The sequence below is a fragment of the Lynx rufus genome, unplaced genomic scaffold (genome assembly GCF_022079265.1).
Source record: "Lynx rufus isolate CCGP_SWC_20201006 ecotype Redwood Valley unplaced genomic scaffold, mLynRuf1.p SCAF_4, whole genome shotgun sequence".
Taxonomy (NCBI): Eukaryota; Metazoa; Chordata; class Mammalia; order Carnivora; family Felidae; genus Lynx; species Lynx rufus.
Genome location: NW_025814856.1, coordinates 131281211 through 131307303, shown reverse-complemented (window position 1 = coordinate 131307303; position 26093 = coordinate 131281211). Strand labels below are relative to the sequence as shown.

The 26093-nt window shown below is 41.9% G+C and overlaps 1 protein-coding gene across 1 annotated transcript in view; it reads left to right on the top strand.

Moving 5' to 3' along the window:
• The window catches only part of DOCK4 (dedicator of cytokinesis 4), a 437799-nt gene that overhangs the window by 408793 nt on the left and 2913 nt on the right, over positions 1–26093 (top strand). Inside the window, exons 41-51 of the mRNA XM_047096261.1 lie at positions 1843–1929; positions 9163–9339; positions 10495–10578; positions 14115–14234; positions 14565–14686; positions 15012–15132; positions 16164–16245; positions 16371–16480; positions 18182–18254; positions 20024–20137; positions 22889–22950. Of these exons, the coding sequence (XP_046952217.1) occupies positions 1843–1929; positions 9163–9339; positions 10495–10578; positions 14115–14234; positions 14565–14686; positions 15012–15132; positions 16164–16245; positions 16371–16480; positions 18182–18254; positions 20024–20137; positions 22889–22950 (1152 nt within the window). The remainder of the gene's footprint in view (positions 1–1842; positions 1930–9162; positions 9340–10494; positions 10579–14114; positions 14235–14564; positions 14687–15011; positions 15133–16163; positions 16246–16370; positions 16481–18181; positions 18255–20023; positions 20138–22888; positions 22951–26093) is intronic.

Here is a 26093-nt window from a genome sequence, read left to right as displayed (position 1 = left end):
CTGTCTGATGTTAATTCCCCTTGTGGCCTCTGCCTAAGTGCCAGTTCTCAGTGTGCCCAGCAGTAGCTCCAGGAATTAGGCATGGCCATTCTGCAGTGTTATGACGGCCCTCAACACAGCCGTCCTCTGTGCAAAGAGGTCTGATGGCTTAAATATCAAGGCAAAGAAACTATGGGAAGACAGAACTGGGAGGTTCCTGAAAAGATCCATGAGCATTTTCTAGTCCTTTTGGATACTTCAATTTTTGTTAGCGTCTCCCCAAACCAATTAGTGATCGTTGGTTTATGCTATGGTTTTCACTGCAGTTGTTTACACTGAACAAGTCAGAGATCCACTGGAGGCAGGCAGCTGACTTGCTCAGAGTCACGTTCTCATTACCCATACACCCTACACCTTCTGGTATCTTCTCCTTTGCATTTTCTGCTGCACCACCTTTCCTCATGGCTGTCACTTTAAGTATTTATCCGTGGTATAGCAGTCCTCCTAGAAAATGATGATAAATCTGGCTCCTGCTTCCTGTGCCGACAGCCCTTGGCATCTGGCTCCAAACTGCCCCTCCGGAAGCCTCATCTGCGCCACAGCCCGCCCACTCACCCTCCTCTCAGCTCCCGCAACATTGAACTTCTCTTCTTCATCTCCTGCCATGCCCTTTTCGCAAGCAATCGGGGCCTCAGCGCAGGCTGCTTCCTGCTGCCTGCAGCGCTCCCCCCCCTTCCTCCGCCTGGCAAACTCCTACTCACTCTTCAGCATTCCACTCACGTGTCACCTCCTCTGAAAAGTGCTGTCCTCCTCCCACAGAATGAGGTGCCTGCCTCCTTCCTTCTGCTTCCCCCAGCGCTTCCAGCATGCCTTTCTCTTTGCCCTGAGCCCTTCCATACCTGCTTACCTCCTTGTCACCACCAGAAGGCTTCCAGCCACTGTCACAGGGACTCTGCCCAGTCGGTTTCAGTAGATCTTGGCTGACACGAAGAAATCCTCCTGTTTTTGTTGTTGTTGAATACGTGGCATTCTTTCAGGGATTTTGTAAAGTGTATCATTCTCTTGAGAATATACTTTGTTTAAATAAGAAAAATGAGGCATGGGCACAGAAACATGGTTGACGAAGGTGAAATCTGTCATCCAACAGCTGCTCTTAATCAAGGCGGCCATGCCTTCCTGTGTCATGGGGATGCTCTTCCTGACCAGGGGAAGCCTCCGCTCTTTAAATACAGATCCTCTTGGGTGGTGGCAGTTCAAACGTGCATGAGGAAGTGTGGCACGGTGAGGAAGTCAGAAGTTCTAGTAGGTGGGGTCTGTGCTGGCTCTACAGGTGACTAGAATATACCTCTGAGCAGGTCATGTTGCCTCCTTGATGCTTAGCGTCTTCATCTTTAAAATAGAAAGATGGAGCTCCATGATTCCTCCTGGGCCTTTCCTCCTTTGGGATGTTGTTATTCTGATCCTGTGTTGACTAGCTGATACTATTACCCCTTCCAGATAGAAATGACAAGCCCCAAGACCTGAAGGAGTGAAGAGAGTTTAAATTGGAATTTGAAAGAAATTGCAAAGGAAATAATGGGATGGCCTGTTACTCTATTTTAAGCTTGTTGTCTGAAGTAGATCATTTATTGCACACAGGAAAAAGTGTCAGACAACATAGAATGGAATTATTAACCTAGCTTCAGCTATACCTTACGTGGTAACTTCTTGAGTGTGAAGGGATTGCCCACGTGCTAGAATGAATACTAAGGAAAAGCTTCCAGAAATCAGCAAACCTGACCAAATTGATGGCAAACATTAGCCATAGCTCAGTAACTAGAAAGAAGGGACACTTGGGGATTTAATTTGTTTTGTATTCCGTAGAGTCTCTGGGTGGAGAGAACATCATTATACTTGGTGCAGAGTTTACCTGGAATTTCCCGCTGGTTTGAAGTGGAAAAGCGTGAAGTGGTAAGGATCAGAGCTTATTCTCAAGTACTTTCCCACCACAGTTGCTCACTGGGAGTCCCGCCATATGTCAGGTGCTTCTGCTGTTGACTCCAAGTCCATGGAAGCACATGTAAGTTAGTGAGTGTTTATGGTATTGACCGCTGTGACCAAGGCTTTAGGGGAACATTACTGTTTTCCTAGTCTGGCCGGTTGGAGAGATTCTCCAAAAAATAACTACGACTGCAGCATGTAAACAACTCAGGCCCTCGAGTTAGGGGAGCTGGTATTTGAACTACTGCAGGCTAGTGGGGAGGGGTTCTCTACCTTATCTTATTTAATCACCAGACCCAAACTATGAGGTATGTATTTCTATCCCTATTCTTACAGGTCTTAACAAGAAGTTAAAAGCCTTTGCCAGAGGTCTCGTGTTAAGATGTTGGAAAAGGATAGACTCAAACCCAGATATTCCTGCCTCAAAAGCCAGTTACATCCAACTCTTTTAGCTCAGTTTCCTTACAGGCAGCCTGAGGCTAGTACAGAGCCCCAGCACTGTATCTGACGCACTGGAAGTCTGTGCTGTTACCTCTGGCAGTGGAACAGAGGCTACTGAATTGGTCTCACTGAGCAGTCCTGGATGAACACCTGCTAGAGACCCTTGGGTGTCATTATAGAACCTGGAAACTGCAGCACCCGGGTCCCCTTCAGGTTGTAAACCATGCCCCAGCTCCAGCCCCCAGTTCTGGGTGCTGACAGCAGCTACGTCCAGGGTGAAACCTCGCCCTGCTGCCTGTGCTGTTCTTCAGGCTGGCTGAGCCTTGATGGCAGCCCTGCACCCAAGCAGCGTCCCTTCTCCCTCCTTTGGGACATCTGTCCTGGCTGAGGGCAGCCCTCTGGTGGCCAGAGTCCTCTAGCTGATAGAAGACGTGGCAGTTGTGAAGACATCATTTAACCCCTTTCTTAGGTAACAGGCTCATTCCGTCAGTGGGTAAATAAAAGCAGCTTTTGCCCAAATGGTCTTCCAAGAATGCCTCGTCCTGCCTGAAATCTCACTAAGCATTGAAACCACTCAGCTTATCATGCTCATTGAAGCTAAGGATGTAGTGGCATTTTCCTTTTACAGTGCTAAAAATTTCATATGGCTTCCTAGACAAATGGAACTCAGTTTATCAGACTGCCTCAGTGCTGTTGTATTCTTGTAGGTTCTGAGTCCAGGGTCCCCACTTATGTACCTTGGTGCCTTCCATAGAAGAGGAGAGGTCGCCCAACAGTGTCAGAAAGTCTTAGCCTTATGCTTCCCGCTGAATGGCATGGGCCCAGCCCACATCGCTGTTCTTAGTCATCTACCCTGCATTAATGATTCAGAGAGCCATTTCAGCTACTTACTACCCAGAGGGTTAAATTCTCTGAGGTCTCACCAGTGGCCCTAACCTTTGAAGTATTACCCCCTCACACACACACACACACACACACACACACACACACACACACACTACTCATAGAAAGTACCATGCTGATAATGATTAAAGAAGCATTACTAAGCACAACCTTTCAAACATCAGCTGCTTACTTTATTAGAATATATAATCTTACATTCTGTCAAACAGAACAAATTTAATTGGGCTACTTTGTTCTCTGAACACAGCCCACTCATGACAACCTTATGTCTTTCTCTTGTTCCCACTGCCTGGTATGTCCTCACCCTCTATTAAAGTTGCTGGTTTACTACTTTACTTTAATTCATAGTGTATGAGGCCCTTGAGATCAGAGGCAGTAGGTACTAAATACATATATGCCAACCTGAACTGAAATTCCTTATGTACGTTGTCAAAATCTGAAAGATTCTGAAAAACCAAAAGGTGTTGTCATAAGTTCAGCTCCAAAACTCAATTGGTAATAAACCTAACCTGATCTGCTGTTAGGACCATTTACGATCTTTATTTCACATAGTATGAATATTCATATGTTTTACTTCAGAAATATTAAGGCATTGGTTAAAAATAATCTTCCCGGACCCTGCTTGAGGGTTACGTAATAAACTATCTGTGCCTTATATTATGTTTCTAAAATCTGAAATTTTCTGAATTGTGAACCATCTGGTGCCAAAGGTTTCTGATGGGATTGTGGGCCTTTATTCTCTAACACATAGCCCCAGAGTTTATTATCCCATTCTTGCAAAGATAGCAAAGCCTTTGAAGTACTGTTTTCTCAGTAATTGTTTTTATTGTTTTGAGAACAAATAAAAAAATAGGTACTTTCCCCCATTAATAAGTAAGCTCATTTAAAAAATTTTAAACAAGATAAACCACAAAAGAAATTTGTGATGACTTTTTAAACTCCAACTAAAGATAATGAGAATATTTTCACATCTCACATTATATCCATCAGAAAATCACGTGGCTCTCCTTTCAAAATATATGCGGAATCCAGCCACTCTTCACCAGCCCCTACTCATAGCGCCATCTAGTGTCTGATTCCTGCAGTAGTGTCTTAAGTGGTCACATGCTTCTACCCTAACCCCTTGCAGTCACTTCTGTGTACAGCATCCGGTGTCCCTTTTAAATTTAAGTTGTATCATACAAAAATAAATACATAACAAACCTGATGTACCCATCATTTTACTTAAACAGCTGTCAAAAAGGCCAATTTTGTCTCATCAGCTCCATCCTCTTTTACACTGGATTATTTTGAAGTAAATGTGACATTATATCATCTCATCTATAAATAATTCAGGATGTGTATTAACAAAAAAACATAACCACAATAACGAGAAAACATAACCACAATATCATACGTTATCCCGTCTTAAAAAATGAACAGTAATTCCTTGACGTAAAATAACCAGCGTTTACACTTCACCAAGAGTCTGTTTCTTTTATGAGTTTTTGTTTATTTGTTGTCTTTTGTTGTTTGAATTCAGATCCACATCAGGGCCATACATCGCACTTGGCTGAAATGTCTCCTAAGGTCTCTTTTGATTTATAGGTTCTCCCTGAATTGCTCTTTTTCCCCTTGCAATTTGCAGCCTGCGAACCAGTGGGGTAATTTAACATGTTTCTTTGCCCCTATATTTTTTGTAAATTGGCAGTTAGATCTAGAGACTTGATAAGATGCTGTTGTTATTATTGGTTTTTGTTTATTATTTTTTTTTGCAAGAGTACTTCCTAGGTGGTGTTATGCTTCTGGTTGTCTCTTTTTTGTTGTTACATTGGAAGCCACTGATGATCATGGCCCCAGCCTACTGAGTGTCACAAAATGGTAAAATACTTTATCACTCCTTTTTTGTTTATTCATTGGAACACTTCTGTAATGAGAAACATTCCCTCATCAACTATATGATTACCATGAGATATAGCAAAGGAAGGATGACACCCTACAGAAGCGACCAGAGAAGTTTTTTGTTTGGTTGGCTTTGTTTTATGTATCATTCGTAACTCGTGGATTTAAGCATACTGGGTTTTTTGTGTTTTTTTTTTTAACTCATTGTAATTGTTACTCTTACTGATTTTCAAGTTGCTCCATTTTGCCCATTGGGAACCTCTTCAAATTGACTTTTGAGTCTTTTTTACAGTATCCAAGTATTCATTGTTACTGAGCTAACACATAGGACTGGATTGTCAAATCAGATGTGGGAATCAGCATCAAGCTTTACTAATAACTTTAAGGCAATCAAGAGGCTCATATGAAGCAGAGAGACATCTGAGACCTCAGGCCTTGGCCTCCAGGTCCTTCTTTCTCACATCAATAATAATTTGGAACAGATGGAGTCTCTAAGTGAAATTCACGGGATCCCTCATACACAGGGTACATTTAAATTATGAAATTCACATTATGAAATACTCCATTTTATACTGCAGACAGTTATGAAACTTACCTGGGACATTATGTAGGGAATCCTATATCATGGCTTATCAGTTTTATTACTGAAAGCAATCCTTAGCTGGGGACACAGATACCATCTCCTCCTTCTGGCAATTAGTCTTGGACTGTTTACTTGAAGGTTCAGTTGACAAGGGGATAAGACCAGATCACCTGCCTTCCTTTCTGTTCCCCAAGGATATTCCTCCATTAGAGACAGTGAATGAATCACAGGCCAGCTGCTTTACTGCCTTCCTCCCAGCCACCTTCCTGGCTTACTGGGATAACTAGGTTCTCCATTTCTCCAGTGACTCCTGTTTCTTTTTGGTGGTAAACAGCATTTAAAGATCAAAATCCAGGGACAAGAGGAAAATAATCTTTCAATGAATGTTTTTTACACATTGTTTTTCACATACTTCTTTTGACCATCTCCCTAGAATAATTTCCCTAGAAATGAATTGGTCTATCAAAGAGTCCACAATTTAACTTTTGATTCATGGGCCAACAATGGCAGTATCAACTTCTGTCTTGTCTGGTGGGGATAACTGTTCTTGAGAATACCCATTTTCCCACCATCCTCTCCAACACTGGGGGTTATGTTATTTTAATCTTTCCTAATAATAAACCAAAAATGATCATACTAGGGTTTGTTTGGTTTTTTTTTTTTGGGGGGGGGCATTTGTTGAATGCAAGTAAAGATGATATTTTTTCATATATTTATTTTGTGAATTATAGCCTTTGGTTTTCTTTAGTATTTGAGAAATAACAATAATTTATCAGGAATATATATGGAAATATTTCCCCAAGTTACTGTTTGTCTTTTGCCTGTGCTTGTTGCAATTTGTTTTTGAATTTTTTCATATTAATAGCATTTGAACTTCTAAAGATGAGCATGAATTTTTTTCCCCATTGGCCAAAACACAATATTTTTCATCTTAACCATTTTTAAGCATACAGTACAATAGTGTTAACTATGTGTGCATTATTATGCAACAGATCAGTTTTATCTTGCAAAACTAAAACTATATCCATTGAATATTTCCCCTTTCTCCCCTCCCCAGCCCCTAGCAACCAGTGTTCCATTTTCTAAGATGTCTGACTTTTTACCTTTTAGTCCATCAGAATTCTGACTTTTCCTTTATGATTTAGGTTTTATGATTATAAAACAAAGGCTTATTGTCCTAGACAGTAAATACTTATTTACCAGCACTCTGTAAAGAAACACTACATTGCCAATAGCACCCTAGAAGGTTCCCATGTATTCCTTCACAGTCACAAGTCACTCACTTTCCATTACAGGTCACCACTATCCTCACTTACCTGGTATCTATTTCCCTTCCTTGGTTGGTCACCTAAGTTTACGATTCTCTAAAACAAGTCAGTTTAGTTTAGCCTGGTTTTGAACTTGATGTAACAGTATCATAGTGTATATATTCTCTTGTAACTTGGTTCTGTCACTCAGTATTATTTGTCACAGTGTTATTACATGTGACTGAAGTTTGTTTTCACTGCTGCATACTCTTCCATTGTGTGAACATACCACAATATGTTTATGCATTCTCTTATCAATGGACATAGGGATTTTGGAGACATTTATGACAATTTTTGTACGTTTATTCACACACATGTACATACATCTCTTATTTGACTTTTTTTCTCAAACATACACTTGCATAGAATTGCAAGACCATAAAATATAATAAAGATATCTTTAACTTTAGCGTTTAATGCCAAACTGTTCTCCAAAGCGATTGAAACAATTTGAACTTCCAACAGCAGAAGTTGAGAGATTCTAGTACTCTCATTCTCACCCTCATTTGCTATTGTCATATTTATTTTTGCCATTTTGGTGAATGGTTAGTACTATATTATTGTGGTACTGTTTTTCACTTTTTTGATCACAAATGAGGTTCAACACCTTTTCAAATATTTATTGACCACTTGGTCTTCTTCCTTTGTAAATATAGTGCCTGTTTAAGTCTTTTGCCTATTTTTACTGAGTTGTTTGCCTCTTCCTTATTGGTTTATAAGAGTTCTATATATATTCTGAACAGGTATACTTATATCATTTTGATGTTTTTATTAATGCTTCCAAAAAATGTACTTTGAGATCAGAATCACTTCTTACTCATTTTCATATAATTCTCCTGATGCTCCTCATCACACATTAGTGGTCAGAAATGAGATATAATTCCCCAATCCCTGCCCGCAAGACCTGAGTAAGATCTTACTGTAAGTTGAAGGGAGTTCTGCCCTAACTCATGGATTGTGCAAGAACAAACTGCTGTTGGGTCTGACTGATTGTAGGTGGGTTGTGGCATGGTGTATCGAAGGCTATTGAATGCAACTTACAATGCTTAATAAAAATCTTTATTCTTTTATTATAAAAAAAAGAGTTGTATATATATTCTGGACAGAGGCTCTTTGATGGTTTTCTAGGTTATAAATACTTTCTACTTTCTGGCTTATCTTTCCTTACTAGTCTCTCTTGATGAATGTATAATATTAATTTTTACATTGTCAAATTATTCTCGTACTTTGCAGTGTTGTTTTATGATGATGTAAGTGAACTTTAAAAGTCCAGTTTGTTTCCTTAACTGAAAAAAAGACCACAATATTTAAATGTGTTTATTGTAAGATTGAATTACTTTATAGCTAAGAGCTTGGCAGACCTTCTCTTCAAAGACAATGTCAATGACAATAATGGCTCCAATGTTAAATATTTGAAGAACATTTTCATAATTTTCAGTTCGGTCCCCCATATAAGCTAGAATTTTTAAGTCATTATAATTCTTTTTGGCTCTCCTTCAAAAAATAGATCCTGCAGCATATATGATTAACTTATTTTCTATAACTCCCAACTGAGTACCATCCTGTGCCACCTTATGGTGCTGTTATATATGCATATGGGGTCCATATGGGCATATGTCCCATCTTCCCAAGTGGGTTGAAAGCGTCTTGACATCAGAGGGTTTGTAAATGCATCTTTGTATCTCCTGTGGTGCTTTGCATTAAGTAAGCATTTAGAAATGTGATAATAATATGCAGGGCCCCTGAATATTTAGCCCTTCAGGAGAAAAGATAAGTGAGTTTTAACAGGCATGAGATGCTTAGATTTTCTTTGCGGGTTACATTGATTGTTGCAGTGCTAATATGGGATTGATGATTGCTGATTATCCAAATCACATTTCAACCAATCAGTATAATCACCTTCACTTTCCAGACCTTCGAATGAACAGCTAATTTGTCTTCCACATCCTGTCTGTTCTACTGTATGGCCCCTGGTAGAGATATTGATGGCAGCCGAGGGGGAGCACAAATCATTCAGAACATGGATGATGTACTTTCTTCTTGAGTGTCACAAAATCCAATATATATTTATGCCCATTTGCTTCTCAGGTGGAAATGAGTCCTCTGGAAAATGCAATCGAAGTGTTGGAAAATAAGAATCAGCAGCTGAAGACTCTGATTAGTCAGTGTCAGACAAGACAGATGCAGAATATTAATCCCTTGACCATGTGCCTGAATGGAGTTATAGATGCTGCGGTTAATGGTGGAGTTTCCAGGTATCAAGAGGTGAGGATTAGGTATCATTTGAAAGTTTTTAAATGTGATTTCTTGGGGCTTCAGAGGTTTTTTTTCAAAATATGTGTGCATATCCACAAACTAACATAGGGCTACAATTGACACAGAGCTCTTTGTTAAATAGAGCAAACATATAGTCATTTGTGATGCACACTGACTCCATTTTTCCAGTATATGACATTTTTGAGGATAAAACTGTGTGTGTGTGTGTGTGTGTGTGTGTTCTTGGATGAATAAAGTAGTAAGGGTATCAGGATTATTTAATAAATGTCTACCTAAAACCATTTCCCTGTGCAAAGAGGTTCACAGGCATAGAAAAGTTTGATCTTCTTTAGTAGGTACTTTAAACAGACTTTTCATCTCCCCTCTTGGTTTTAAACAGAAAGTCAAAGTAGCTTACAAGGTGAGGAGGCTGTCATTTTGGTCATACTGAATCTTAAAGCACTTCGTTTTAGGATACAAAGCTTATTGATTTGATTTGCTGTTTGCTTGGTTTACCAAAGATTCTTATTTATACAATCCCTGCTCTTCCTTGAACAATCCTTTTCTTTTGTTCTCTTTCTGACCAGCTGCCTTCAGTAGGAGTCATTCCTTCTGCCCCAGAAATGTGGTTCACAATGGTGTTTCTTTTTTTTTTTTTTTTTTAATTTTTTTTTTCAACGTTTTTATTTATTTTTGGGACAGAGAGAGACAGAGCATGAATTGGGGAGGGGCAGAGAGAGAGGGAGACACAGAATCGGAAACAGGCTCCAGGCTCTGAGCAATCAGCCCAGAGCCTGACGCGGGGCTCGAACTCACGGACCGCGAGATCGTGACCTGGCTGAAGTCGGACGCTTAACCGACTGCGCCACCCAGGCGCCCCTACAATGGTGTTTCTTTAAAGACGCCAGGTCCATGGGTCACCTGGGTGGCTCAGTCAGTTAAGCGTCCGACTCTTGATTTTGGCTCAGGTCATGGTCTTGCAGTTCATGAATTTGAGCCCTCCAATTCTCTCTTGGGATTCTCTCTCCCTTTCTCTCTGCCCCTCCCCTCCACAAAATAAATAAATTAAAAAAAAAAAAAAAAAGATGCCAGGTCTTTAGAAGCAACTGTGTCTTTCACTTTCTTTTTAACTCTCCTGAAGTAAACTATCCCTTCTCTTTCTAGGCATTTTTTGTCAAAGAATATATCTTAAGTCACCCTGAAGATGGAGAGAAAATTGCACGGTTAAGAGAACTGATGCTTGAGCAGGTAGGTGGGGACAGAAGCCAGTCACCTCTCTCTCCTGCCGAGATATGTGTGCATGGTTACCCAGGGACCCATCTACGTGGTTCTCTCCATCAGTGTTCTAACAGAAGCGGTCAGTCAAGGGTTATAGATTCATCTGTAATGTATTCAAAATTGCTAATTTTTACTTTAACTTTCCACTTTGATGCAAAAGTAAATTTAACAGTGAGTAAACTATGGCAGCCCCTTATAACAAGCAACCTCATGTAGTCTCTTAGAATAGTGCTTGAATGTTCTCTCCCTAAGGACTTGCTGCAGGCTTGATGCCAACTTTTCACTCAAAATTTTGGACTCAGATAAGTCTGGGCCAGCTCAAAAAAAATGAATAGATAAATGAATGAGTGAATGAAAGCATGAGATTCTGCCTTAAATGTTATAGTAAGGGAGCAATCAATAGACTTTCCTTTAAAACATTATCATGTTTTGCAGACTAAGTCTATAGGTCATATGGTGTGGACAAAACTAGATTCAACCCTATCATTTTCTACTCCAAGGAAGCATAGTTTATTTTTATTTAGTGCCATCAAGTACAAAGAACTAGAGTCATCTCTTGCCTGCTGCATTCCTGTTGCTGGCTCTTGGCCTGAAAATGGTTTGAAAACCTCTGAGGTAGGAGGCATAATGGTTATTCCATAAAAAATGGAATACATATGATAAAACGTGACCAGAGCATCTCTTTCTACTTGATAATACCAAATTAATTAACAAATAAGGCATTCCCTTTTGGATTAGAAAATGATGAGGTTGTATCTGATTCTAGTCCATATTTTATGCTCTGCAGGCTTAATCCACAGAACTTAATACTAGGGAGAAAGAAGTGACCACAGACAGGGACTGTGGCTGGAAGAGGGCCAGGTATGCAGCATCTGGAAAAGAGAAAGGAATTACTTTAAGTTGACCTGCAAAGAAATAGAGAATAAGTTCCTACTGTGGTTCTGGGGATGATGTCGATACTAGAAGTGAGCAGGTTAGGTTATCCAATTCTTAGGATCATGGAGTAAGTGTAGCCTTTGTTGATACTCAAAAATCTGTATTTAACCTGAGCACAATCTCTTGTGAGTGGTTTGCCTCACTGCAGGACTTTTACTTGCTGTATTCAGTCTGACTGAATTCATTCCCAAGAATTATAATTAAAAGGGCCAAGAAGGCTCTCAAGAAAAATAAAATCAGGGAGCACCTAGGTGACTCAGTTGGTTAAGTGTCCGACTTCGGCTCAGGTCATGATCTCACAGTCCATGGGTTCGAGCCCTGCATCAGGCTCTGTACTGACAGCTCAGAGTCTGGAGGCTGCTTCGGATTCTGTGTCTCCCTCTCTCTGTGTCCCTCCCCCAATCACACTCTGTCTGTCTGTCTGTCTGTCTGTCTCTCTCTCTCTCTCTCTCTCTCTCAAAAATGAATAAACATAAATTAAAAAAAAAAAAAGGAAAGAAAAGAAAAAGAAAACCAGGAACCTTTGTTTCCTCCACATCCTGCCTGATTATGTTCATAGGGCCTTGTGGAAAGAGCCTTGTTGGGGGAAACTTTAGGTCTCTGTCACAGGACAATCAGTACAGGTGACTGCAGTGTGACCTTGGGCAAGTCATATCACCTTTGCCAGACTATAGTAGAAGGGATTTAGGTTAGTGAGGGCACCATGCTCCTCTGGACCTCTGTGAGGTGGTTCAGATAAAAACTATGTAGTAGACTCAGGGACATACTGCCCCACTGGCTCTTCCAGAAAGGACTTGTTGCCCCAGCTGATGGGAGTGGTGGCCGTCAACAGATACCTTTGGCTCTCAGGTCCTTCAGCTATTGCCTCAGCTACAGAGCACTGCCTGCCCCAAGATGACCATCTTCCTGGATGGCCCACATCCCATGACTGAGGAGGAGATATACAGCCTGGCCATTTGGGCCCAACAGAGCACAACTCTGACAGCCTGTTTGAGGCCCAGAGCCCCCCTGGTGTCAGCATAGGCTGACGTGACTGCCCTGTGCCTTGGTTGCTTTTCCGTCAAGTCCTGCTTCTGCCCCTCCCTCACACAGACAGTGATTCCAGGTGACTCCCCAGTAAACATCCTAATCTCCATGCCAGAGTCTACTTCTGGGAGAACCCAACCTTCAACCTGATTTGGACAAAAGAGAGGTCGCCTAACAGCATGTGTTTAAAATGGAGACTGGAGGGGCGCCTGGGTGGCTCAGTCGGTTGGGCGTCCGACTTCAGCTCAGGTCATGATCTGGCGGTCCGTGAGTTCGAGCCCTGCGTCGGGCTCTGGGCTGATGGCTCAGAGCCCGGGGCCTGCTTCCGATTCTGTGTCTCCCTCTCTCTCTGCCCCTCCCCCGTTCATGCTCTGTCTCTCTCTGTCCCTAAAATAAATAAACGTTAAAAAAAATTTAAAAAAAATAATAATAAATAAAATAAAATGGAGACTGGATTCCTACCCAACATACAGTTGACCCTTGAGGTCAACTCTTCCATGTCCTTCCATCCCTCATCAGACTCTTCCTTTATGTGTCAGACATACATTCCACTCTTACTACTCCTTTTAAAGGTGTCATTGGTGTTTAAGGTATTTTTATCTTTATGATACACTAGCTGTGGGTAGGAGCTGCCATAGTCCTGTCCCCATAGGGAAGGTTCTGGAAGCTCTAACCCACCAGGCTCAGTCCTGAGCTTTCAGTTTTGAATCTTCCCAAGCCATGAAGATAAAAACCATGTGGTAATGGTGTGATTTGCTTTCCTCTCAGTCAGTGCAGTTTGCTCTTTTGACCACTGTAGTATGGGGCATTTTTTAAAATGTGAAAGACAGCTGATACTCAAATCAAAGGAATTAAGCACTATTAATAGCTGAAGAACAAAAGAAACTGGAATGTTTATGTCCATCTCTTGTGGGTCCACACAGCAAGAAACTTTTTAAGTAGGAGCTGCTCCAATTATTGCATTATAATAAGTGAATGAGAATAATAGCTTTTAACAAAAACAAAAAGTGTAGCAACTATTATAGAATTCCTGTTCCTGTTTTACTTCTGTGTCCCCCTCTACAAATTTGGGAATTCTGGGGGAGGGGTGGATGGGAACAGAAGAACCTGATGGAAGAGAGAAGGGTAATGTGGAAAAGGGGGTGCTGTCCAGGAAAGAGATCCCTCAGGGAGAAGTACCTGATCCCACTAATAGGGAGCCGCTCCTTCCCAATCCTGACCAGTGCAGAAGGGGGCCAAAGGGACACATACTTGCTTAAGAGGGTTGTTGTTACAGATCTCAGATACATGGGAAAGGAACTTAGGGTACCAGGGAAATGAAGTCTTTGGAATGAGAAAGACCTAAGTTTGAATCCCCGTTTGTCTTTTAGCACCTGCAAGAGCTTTCTGATCCTCACCCGTAAGTGAAGGATTGTTCCCGTCTCGTAGGATTGAGAGGATTCACAGTAACGCATGCAGAGTGCATGGTACAGTGCTTGACCCCTTAGCAAGCACTTGGTAGAGTTACCTATTGACGTGAGTTTCTTCCTTATCTTATTATCAAGGCACAGATTTTGGAATTTGGTTTGGCCGTGCATGAGAAGTTTGTACCTCAAGATATGAGACCCTTACACAAAAAGCTGGTGGACCAGTTCTTTGTGATGAAGTCAAGTTTAGGGATACAGGTACGTACACAGAGTGTCCATAGGGGGCAGTCTGACCACTGCCATTTGCTTTTCATTAGAGGGACGATGAAGCATCCAATAGTGACATCTTTTGGTTTTTCTACCAAACTGCATCATTTTACCAGGGAGTCCTCCAATATTAAAATTGGATTATCTTCTGTGTGCCGTGTTCAGCTTTTATGAAAACCCAAAAAGTAAGGGCGAGAAAGCTTAATAATAATGAAACTTAACATTTATAACCTTTTAGCCTTGTCACAGTATACTAAAATACCTCACGAGTTACTTTGCCCATGTAATTACTCTTAAATATGTGCTTTACTACATCTCTAGGAGTTCTCTGCTTGTATACAAGCCAGTCCAGTCCATTTTCCTAATGGAAGCCCTCGTGTGTGTAGAAACTCAGCACCTGCTTCGATGAGCCCAGATGGTACCAGGGTAATTCCTAGACGCAGGTAAGTCATATTCTGAATTATCTTATAATTTGGCATCCCCACAAGATGATCTGGAATGATTCTCTCATTCTTTATGGCACAATTTGTCAAATACGCTATTTCTTAATGAAATAATTAACCCGCAAGGCAGCTGCAGACATCTGCCACTGGTAAAACAGCAACAGCATGAGAAATAAATAAACTCAAACATTTGATTATATTGAGGCAAACAGGAGACAACAAAATGGAATGTATATTTTTTTCCTTTGGTTTTATACCATGCCAGCATGTGATGAAGTGCAATTCAGAGACTGAGTTAATGACCATTTTTTTTCCCCCAAAACAGCCCATTAAGTTACCCAGCTGTCAACCGATATTCTTCCTCCTCACTGTCCTCCCAAGCTTCTGCTGAAGTAAGCAATATTACAGGGCAATCAGAAAGCTCTGATGAAGTCTTTAACATGCAGGTACTTGATTAGCTTTTTAATCGTCTGGTCGTGTGTATTCCTTTTCTGTCTCAATCGTGAGAGTTTCCGTTCACTCTGCTGTGCTAATGAACAGATCTGCGAGCAAGAACTTGAGTTAAGGACAAACCTTTAAACACTCTTACTGCTTTGTTGGTCTCTGGAGTCTACAAAGATAGTCCTCTCAAAACCGCCCATCTACTCTCAGAAGACATGAGCAAGAATGGGAAAGACCGGGCAAGCTGTACAGGGTTAGCTTTGGAACTTACCACTTCATTTGGGGACTCTTGGAACATGTCACCACATGCTAGCTGCCTCTTAGCATTGCTAAGTGGCCTTTTTGCTTCACAATACATGGTTGAGAGGTCCATTATAACATCTCTCTACCTAGGTACATGTCAACAAATTTTCATAATCAAAATATTTTTACTAAAGGAAAAAACATAAGTTTATAAGGACATGAGTCCGTGTAACTCTTGCAACACAGAATTTTATTCAGACACTGCTAATAGGGCATTCATAACAATTTAGTAGAACAAGCTGAAATTTTCCTTACCACTGTCTTTAGAAAAGCAGCATAATACATATTGCGGAACTCATTCCTTGAACACAGTTTTGGAGAAAACAAGAAGGAGTGTTTTCTGCCTTTTACAGGCGCTCACCTCTTGACGTGCCCGAGGCTGGGAGTCTTGCTGCTTGCACTTTAGTCCAGGAGTGTGCTGCTGCCTGGTCCTGAGTCCTAGTATGTCGCCAAAACCAGCACGGATGTGTTCCCTTGGCAGGAGTCAAAATCTCGATTTTTTTCTTTTTAGACTGTTTTGTTTGTTTTTAAATCTTGGATTCTTGATTAATTCAGACAGGCTTCCTTGTTGATCTGAGATTTTTTTAGATTTCTAAATGGCTTTTCCTTTTTGTCTTTTTTTTTTTTTTTTTGGCTACTTGAAAAAAAAAAGGGCAGTGATTTTGTTTTAAATATGTCAGTGTTGTCCGAAGCCTCCAAGCAGTGTGTGATAACAGCTCCCATGTATTTCCAGCCAAGTCCATCTACCTCAAGCTTGAGTTCTACTCACTCTGCTTCGCCTAACGTGACAAGTTCTGCCCCATCGAGTGCCAGAGGTCAGTGCCAGGACGTGGGGTAGACTGAGGGTGCCCGCGGAACCTGCTGCCCCCGCACACAAGCCCCGTCCTCCAGACTGTTCCAGCTCCACCCCCTGATGATCCTTCCTTTCTTCTCTTCCCAGCTTCCCCTTTGCTGTCTGACAAACACAAACATTCCAGAGAAAACTCTTGCCTGTCTCCAAGAGAGAGACCATGCAGTGCCATCTATCCAACACCTGGGGAAACTTCTCAGGTAGTCCTTGTGGGACGGAGATACTTAGAAAACAAGCAAATGCCTGGAATTGCTTACATGTCTCTGCAGAGAAACGCCGTACCTGCCAGAGGCAACCGGATGGGCTGTGTTAGATAACAAGTCTTTCTGAGTGAAGAGTGAACCTCTGTCCCATGCCCATTGCTCGCAATTTCTGTTGGAGCCATATTTCCTATACAGATACAAGGGTTGTTGCTTGAGCAGTAAAGCTGAGCAGAAAATGGGAAATGATCTCACCCTCCTTGACCTGACCCTGTAGTTCACTGCTGCTATTTAAATGTTACAAGGGGTAATTAGGTGGATGAATTGGAGTGTCTGTGTTTGCATGTGTGCATAGCAGAAATTCGGAGCAGCTTTTTATGTTAGCAAAGGACCGTTCAGAGGAGCATGATCTATCCAGCAGCCTCTCTTTTGACCTCTACCTAGTTTGAGAAAGCTTCAGACTAGGTACCCAGGAGTGCAGGGCCAATTTCTGTTCACCTTTGCCATTCTTCTGTACTACATTGAGGGAGAAGCAGTTGAGTGCCCAGGCTTTCCCTGTATGCCTCGGGAGTAAAGCACTGTGGCCCTCACGTCCTGCCTGGCCCTGGTTTTGAAGTGGTCCCTCTTGGTCCCGGTGAGGGCAGGGCCAAAGGCCTGGCCCTCCGGGCACTTCAAGGGCCGTGAAGGGTGGTTCCAAAGGTGAAGATTGTTGGGTAACCCTGGGTTTTACCAATGCTTTGGGAATAACTTAGGAGTAGAGAACTATACTTATTTATGTTCCAGCTAATTTTTCTGTTTTTCTACACCATCCTGGCAGAAGTCTGTAACTGCATCTGGAAATGGATGAGAGCGAGTGGGATGTGGCTTGATTGGTTTATCTTTGCTGATTGTATAATCTTCCCGAAAGCCCCAGGATACCTCATCTGCACAACACTGATGTCTCGCAGAAATTCTCTCTGAGTGCGTTTGGCTGAACTAGCTCCCCAGTTTTATTTCCCTTTGTCACTTGGTGTTGCGAGGGAATTTCACACTCTGTTCCATCGGCTCCAGGAGTGCGTGTTGCCAGCATGGGGGACTCTGAAAGCCTTCCTTGATTAGCCTCCCACTTTTCCACTTTTGGTAAAATGTGAAGCAGTGTGTAGTAACCAAAAGCTCAATGCTACACATTGATGTGGTGCATCTCCTTTTAAGGACTCGCACTTTTTCTTTTTTTCTTTTTTTTTTTTTTTACTATACTAGGTAGAACCATGTAAAAGTGACATTTTTGTTGGTTAAAAATTGTAGAATATTGTCCATTTCCCATGTTTTTAACCTCGGACTGAAAACATGTCCATTCACTAGAGATTTTTTGAGCTAATAATTCTTTTTTCATTCTTATTTGCATTTCATATTGCCAGTCTAGCATTTGTATTTATAAAGAGCACCATAGCTTTAGTGCTCCTTACTGTTTTTCCCTCCATTTTATTATGAAAATGTATTTACCATTTACATTTAAAATTGAATACAAACTTTTTAAACTTAAAGTTCTTCTCCCCTTTTTTCCTTAAATATAATCGAATTCTTGGTTCGTAGGCTCATCATATACCATGTAAAAATTATTTTGAACAAAAAGTTTCAGTAATGAGACAATCATCTCATTTTCTAGAAGGTCTCACATGACAGCAAATTGCACCATAAAAATAGACTCTTATACCTTTGCAGAGGCTGCTGTTTAATCATATTGGAGATGGGGCCTTGCCACGCAGTGACCCAAATCTTTCTGCACCTGAGAAAGGTGGGTATAAAGCCAGCCCCTGCATCAGTCCTGAAATGTGGAAGGGTGTGTTTTGTCCTCATTTCCTCCAGTCTCCCGTGTGTTTGTGTGGAAGGCAGATCTTCAGATCTTTAATGATCGGGACTAATTTGCCCCTTAGGGGATTAATGAAAGACAGCCATTGATGATGCATTCTTTCAAAACTGTTTCCTTGTGGGACTGAACAGCAGAACCTGAACAAGTTAGGAACTCCTCTGTTTAATGGCTTCTGGTGTCATGTCACCAAGGCAATTCCTGTGTTCCCTGAAACAGAGTTGCCAATTAGGTACTTGTTTAGCACAGGGAAAATAGCACCTTCCCAGATTGATTGCCTGGTCCCCCCCCCCCCTCCCCCGCCGGCCCTTTGTTTCCTTTACAAAGCTCACTGCCAGTTCTTCTGTTGTTTGTGGGGACTCACATACTATTTAAGAATTGCAATCCAGTGCATAATGGAGTGTGCCCTGCCTCAAGGTCACACACAAAATGAGAAACACATGCATAGCAGTTAATAGCCAATTAGCATCAGTCTGTGCAACACAGCAGAAGATGAACAGCAGATTAAATGTGATTTCCTCCACTGTGCAGGTGGGGGCTTGCGGTAGGTCCCCCACTTGCCTCTCTCAGGGTCAGGCCTCAACAATCAAGTGGTCCCATAAGCCAACGCATCAAGAGTCACTAATGAAATGTTCCCGTAAAGTGCACTTTAATTGTCCTCATTAAGAACTAAACTGTATTGTCATTTGAGTACACGGGTAGATTAACATTAAAACTTTCCTTGGGAGATTGAAATCAGTGAGAAGAGAGCCAAAATTATTTTAAAACACAAATTTTGCTTTAACGTTACAAGTCAGATATTAATCTTTGCCAGGAGAGCTTATTATTTTTCTCACCACTTCTACCAAAGAAAACCACAAAGCAAATTTAAAACCGAGCAGAGAAAAACTATTTTAGGAGCGGTAATTCCATGCCATTAAATGAATGTGGTCATTTAGAGTAAAAGGTTGGAATCCTACATGTGTCCACCAGATGGCAGCATCTGTCCAGGGAGCAAGCCGCAGGAACTCTGAAGTCTTGCTTCTGTAAACCTTCTTTCATAGCAGCTATTTATAATCTTGTGTGTCTTGCCCTTGTTCCTAACAGGGTTGTTCCATATTTCTACATCTTACTGAAGCATGGAACAGGCAAATTACAAGAAAGTAATGATACTGTCAGCATTCCAAATTACTTTTTTCAGGACATACTTCGGTATAATCCATTGATTTCAGTAACAAGAGTTCTTTTCTCAAAGAGTTGGTCATCAGGATGGTGTAGCATTGTAATTCTGCCAGGTAGTTGAAATATTAGCCTTTCGCTGCCTTCCCCCTTTTTGGATGCCACTTGTCCACAAATTTACACTAAAACCCAAGTTTTAAAATAGTTTAGTGACTACATCCTCCATCTGTTATCCAGCATCTAAACACATTTGTAATTCTCAACAAGATTCTATGCTCTTGTAGAGATTTGTAGTTCTGTTGGACTGCTTGAGGGGAAATAAACAGACATGCTACCACCCAATTAAATGTCAACTATAACTGTGAGGTAAGCAATTAAATAAAGGCCTAGTATTTAGGAGGTTTCCTGTTATTGTTGCTGTTGTTGTTTTTAATCCAGCTGATTTTTTCATTCTGGATAATTTGACTTTCTTCTAAGATCGCAAGTGTCGGAGGGGCAAAAGTGGTCCATGTGTTTTTAGCTGTGTTATTCCCTTCCAGCTGTGAATCCCACCCCTAGCAGCTGGAGCCTGGACAGTGGGAAAGAAGCCAAGAACATGTCGGATAGTGGGAAAATTCTCTCTCCCCCTGTCCCTCCAAGACCCACACAAACTGGTGGGTATTTGAAGCATTTGAACAATCACTTTTATAAAAGCACTTTTATGACTACTCCAACTTGTCGTGAATTCCTCAGAGAAAAGTGGGCATTGGATGTCTGAGGTAAAAACCTTAGTAGCTGCATAATTCATTTACAATGTTTTTCCCCTCTTTCCTGAACTTCTCACTATACTAAGTCAAACAGCCCTCCATTCCTTATCAACTCCATACACAGATTTTGTAGAATGTTCTCCTGCTCGGCACCGTCCTCGGAATTTGGGGAGGTGCCCTAACCTTGACCAGCCAGTAGTATTTTCTCTGTCCTTTGCTTGAACCACCTCATTCCTGTCAAGCTCTGTGAAGTCAGCCACTTCACTCTTACTCAGGACTGATGCCAGGGTTTCATGTTGCCCCTAAATAGGAATTGACTACCAGTAACTTAATAGGCTTGTGGGGAACAACTGACCTCACCTCCGTTGCTGTCCCTTGCATAGAGAAGTCTGTATTCAAGAGGGAGATTTCTTAAGGGGTTGATTCAGGGTGATGCATCCCCTCCGGTGATGGTTTAAGAAGCAAGTTCTTAGGCCTAACCTCAGACCTACTGAATCAGGAGATCACCATTTTTGGAGTAAAGCCCTGGAATTGGTATTTCACCAAAGCTTTCTAGATTTGGAGAAAATTTTTAAGAATGTTTTTTTTCGTGAGTTGATAGCAATAACAGGCACCCTTTCCAACTAAATAAGCCGTTTGCTCAGTGAACTTGATACGGTACAGCCTTTAAGACCTGCTCTGCTGACTTTACCCATGCTGGTGATGGGGAGAGTCTTTTCAACGGTCACATATGTCTAGAGTAGTTTTGAAGCTTTACAAATACAACTGGCCTAAATAGGACATTTCCTTCATGGATTTTTCTGGGTTGATCACTCATGTTTCATTTGCTGTATAGTAGCATCTCATCTTTCTGTTTTCTTTTTTAACTAAGCAACTTTCTCTGTCTTTTTAAAATACACTGTGTGCTACCCAGTGTATTCTATACTTGCCAAAACTAAAAGTCACCAACAGGTTTCGAAAGGCTTGGGAGATTTTTAGACACAGTAAGAAGTATCTAGGCTTAATTGGTAATCTGCATTAGAATACCATTGTCACGCTGGACAGCGGAAAATGCATCAATCAAGTAATTGGTATCTTATTCATGATGTACATATAGTCAAGCATTCTCCAGTTTAAATTTGGATGTGTCATGATGTTGGAAAGCATTTTCAAAGGAACAGTAATATTGATGGTAGTTAAGTTCCTAGGCCCATTCAAACTCGTAAGTAGGCAAGGATACTGACCAACTATTTTAGGCCTCTGTGGGAGAATGCCTTTCTAGAGAAACATCTCTGGATATGCCGTGGCTGCGAGGGCTGCTGTGGAGTCCACCGTGGTGGGGCCACTGAATGCCTGGGTCAAGACGAAGCAGATGGTCAGCTACAGTAAACCTGGACTTGTGCCACACACAGCAGTGGAAGAAATACAATTCCCAGTCAGGATCTGTTTCTCCAAGCATACGTGATTTTCTCCCATCATCAACACCCACCGGGGACAGGATAGGAAATCTAAATGCTGGTGCTGGAACGTGGCAAGTGCCGGTGGCATGCCCTTAGTGTGCAGGGCAGAGCAACAGTGGGCCAGTCTCTCTGGTCCCCCAGCACCCAGAGCACACAGGTGACTCACCTCTCCCGATTGAACCTGGCAGGACCACCCTCCCTTCTGCACTGATTGCTTTCCTGGTCCGTCCTCCTGTCATCATCCGTGGTCACTGTTGGGGGATCCGTAACTGTCTGTCTTTGTTTCCTTCAGCCTCTCTCTAGTTTTCTTAAGCGTTGCAAACCTCACTTTGACAGCTGGGAGAATGGCAGCTTATCACAGACCAAGAAACCCTGAACTCACTGAAACCTCTGTAGGTGGAATTGGGAAATCTGTCTCACACTCACCGCATTGACTGCATCACAGCAGCTCTCCGTGTGCGTGCTTATGCCTCAGGGGGCTGAATTTGACCTACAAGCACACGGAGCAGTGCCATCACCCGTCCTGAATCCCAGGTGTAGGGTTGAAAGTCTAGTGGGAGAAACAAAGAGAGAACACTTCTTTGCCATAATGATGAAATTCATAGAGTACCACTTGCACTCCCGCCCCCCGCCCCCGCCAACTTCCACCCCACAGGTGCAAAGAGAAGACCTGAGTAGGAGCATTAGGGAGGTAAACAGAAAACTTCTCATTTCCTGTCTGGACTGGCCAAGTGTCTTCTGTTTTGGGAGTATTGGGATATGAAAGTGGAGGCTGGTGTGAATTTATTCTCATGGACCCTTTCTAAGTTGCCTGGATGCCCTGGGTCTACCCATTGCTGCCCGGGTCAGAGTCAGCAGCTATTTTCCAAAGATTCTCTTCAGCACCTCACACCTAAAAGCACCTTTTGAAATAGATTGGGCAGTGGAAAAGCATCTGGACTTTGCAGAAATGGAACATGGGCCCAGTTCGAGCCTCTGTCACTTCTGTAGAGCATCATGTATGCTCTGGTGACTTTTCACTAATTCTCCCCTGGCTTGGTGCTGCCATCCTTTGTGAGGAATCTATTTTGGAAAGGTGTCACTTTCTCCCTTACCCCCCTTGCCTAGGAGGGCCTTGGGCACTGGGCCATCTGTAGGAGTTTGTACACAGAGGGCATTTTCAGATTGTCACCTTTCTGGTTTTTCTGGTTTTTGAAAGGATTTCTCTCTCTGTTTACAGCTTCACCAGCAAGACATACAACATCAGTATCCCCCTCGCCTGCTGGGAGATCTCCACTGAAGGTACAGACTCTGACTTAAGCTAGAGACTGGCCCCACATTCCTTCTTTCCTTAGGACTCCTCCCGTGTATCACTGAAGTGCTTTCATTGGTATAGACCAGACAAAGAATATCTAAAGAAGGGGTGGAGGAAGATTGGAAAGAAAATACTAGACTTTGCTTTCAGAGAGCTGCCTCCATGAATGAAACCGTTTGTTTTTATATTAGCCTCATTCCCCAAGTCGGGAAAGTGAGAATGTACAGACTAGAGTCTGTGTATACACTGAACTAGGAAAGAAATATGGTCTCAGTGTATTTCCTAGGATGTTTTCAGTCTGCTCCTTTGGTTTAAGGGACATCAGAAAAAAAGAAAAGGAAAAACAACTTGAAAAACTTGATAAAGAAGACCTAGTAAATGGTCTCCTGTACCTTTTTGCTTCTATCAGCCTCACCCATTTTGACAAAGTCAAACCCAACTTCTTCTCTTTTAATATTTTATTCTAAGGTTTTCATTTACAGTAGAGATATATACTTGATAATAAAAAAAAGACAGTAAAATGAATTCAAAAATTTCTAGGAAACAAATTGAAAAGCTTTAAAGATGAGACGTTTAAATTGATATGTAGGGGCGCCTGGGTGGCGCAGTCGGTTAAGCGTCCGACTTCAGCCAGGTCACGATCTCGCAGTCCGCGAGTTCGAGCCCCGCGTCGGGCTCTGGGCTGATGGCTCAGAGCCTGGAGCCTGTTTCCGACTCTGTGTCTCCCTCTCTCTCTGCCCCTCCCCCGTTCATGCTCTGTCTCTCTCTGTCCCAAAAATAAATAAACGTTGAAAAAAAAAAAAAAAAAATTTAAAAAAAAAAAAAAAAAAAAAATAAATTGATATGTAAACATAGGCTATTTAACATCTGTAAACATACAAAATCCCTCATGAAGATAAAGAATAATATTTGGTCTCTATCCAAATTGAATCAGATTGGCTGCAAGGATTGTCAATACCTACAGACATTGGTGTTCAGAGCTGCTGCACCAGAGGCAAATACAAGGTTGAAGTGACTGTGAAAAGAATGACTTTGTGTCTGAGTGAGGATTTACATGCTCCATGTCCTTTTTGTTGAGGTATTTCTAGCTAACGTGTAAGAAAAAGACAAATTAGCTTCTAAAAACATAGGGGCAGGTCGTGATCCAATGCATCTGGGTGCTAAGGATAGTTGCTGATAGAAACTGAGAATCTGGAAAACAAAAGCCCCAAAATGGAGAAAATTGCAAGGAAGTGTGATTTCATTTGCATTGCCAACGTTTCTGATGTAGAAATTTGCTGGAGAGTGCAAATTATTTGCTAGGGTTTTTTTTTTTGTTTGTTTTTTTGTTTTTTTTGTTTTTTTTTTTTTTTTTTTGGTCATTCTGCAATGCAGCTGTTAATCATAAGGTACATGTGACTGCATTCTCTCTGGAAGCCACGGACCATCACGTTGACGTGATGGGAAAGAAAGCAACATGATGTTTCCACATCTTACATGTACCCTTACTCACAAGGAGCTCCCACATATTGCTAATGCAATTAACATCTGCATTTTCCAACTTGCTTTTGCAGAGTAGTAATAACATGGTAAGTCACAGAGGTTGATTCTGTAAAAAGAACCTAAGGGATGAGAATGTTCAGGTAGCTACAAAACACTCCTATATAGGAAGGTGGTGTATACTCCCTCTGCAGAGCTGGTGAGGTTCTTATTGGCCAGGTATAGCTTTCTAGCCATATCTCTACAAAAGGGGTTTGAAAAGACAACGGAACGTTTGTGTTGTAACTCCTGCGTTATGTTAGGGGACACACTGCTACCCAGTTATGACCTTTGCGATGCATAGAATGTAGTTTGCTGCCTTAACTTAGTTTTTTTTTTCCAGCAATTAAGTGATGGAGTTAATCCTCTGGAGAAGGCTGAGCTTACCTGCCTTATTTTGAACTTGTGGTCTAATTTTTGATAACGAGCAGTGCATTTGGATCTCTTAATTGGTGATGCTTAATTTTAGGCTCCTGCTAATGAACACATTTGTGTCTACCAGCATTAGTTGAGAGACCAAGGTGAAGTTAGTCTGGGATAACATTTGGCAAAAATGTGTCCCATACAACATTAGTTATGGACCATTATGTGATAAACAGAAAAAAAAATGGTCTGTGGTCAGATACGTGTAGAAAACACTGGGCGGCAAAGTCCTTTCATTTTCTTTATTAGAAAACTTTAACTGCTACTATGCTTTAAATGTACTCAAGGAGTGCATAGTATGTGTTATTTCCCAGTAGAACCCTCCTTTCACAGAGCATCACTTAGGACTCATTTTCCATAGGACACCTGATAGGGAAGTAGCAAATCCAGATGTCAACAGGGTAGACAGCTGACATGAATGAGCGAAGGAGGCTGGTAGAACAGTGTGGTGAAGGCTACCGTAAACTGAAGAGTTCGTGCCCTGTCTCAAGGGGAAAGCCCCTCATCAGCTTCAAAATTATCTTCATTAAGAGAAAGCAAGCCATTGTTGCTAGAACTTCCAGGGTTTTTGTTTTTTTTTAATCAAATGCCAAAAAATGTGGGGGTTTTTGAGAAATCTTCCTCTTTAAAAAAATTAGCAACCAAGTCAGGGTTTTAGAAAACACTCCAGATGCAACAAGTCCTGTGTCCAACTCTCGAGCCTGAGAGCTACGCAAGGGCAGCTCCAGGTCAAGGGTCTGGGGTGGGAGCAAACTCAAACACGGGCCAACTGTGCCTGCCTCCTCCTCTGGAGGCCTTTGCTGGGAGGCCTGTCCCCTCTCCGACTGCCCTGGCTGCTGTCCTCCAGTTCTGAGCCGGTCCCTGCTGAGCTGGAAAGGGAAGATAGTAATGCCAGAGCCTTCCATTGCTGGTTCCCTGTCTTCCAAATCACAGGACTAATTATATGCCTCTGAATTTTCTTCCTGATTACATTTGTCCTCTTTCTATCCTGAAAAGGGGCAGTGAGGTAAGCTTGGATGAATGTTTTCTGTGCTGAGAATAACACCACCTCAAATCTGAGTCTGGGGGTTTGCCGTAGGCCAAGAAGGGCTGCCATCACCAACCACCACAGCTTGGGAGGCTTAAACAAGAGAAATCTATTTTCTCACAGTTCCTGGAGGCTACAGGATCCCCCAAACAGCCGTCACCA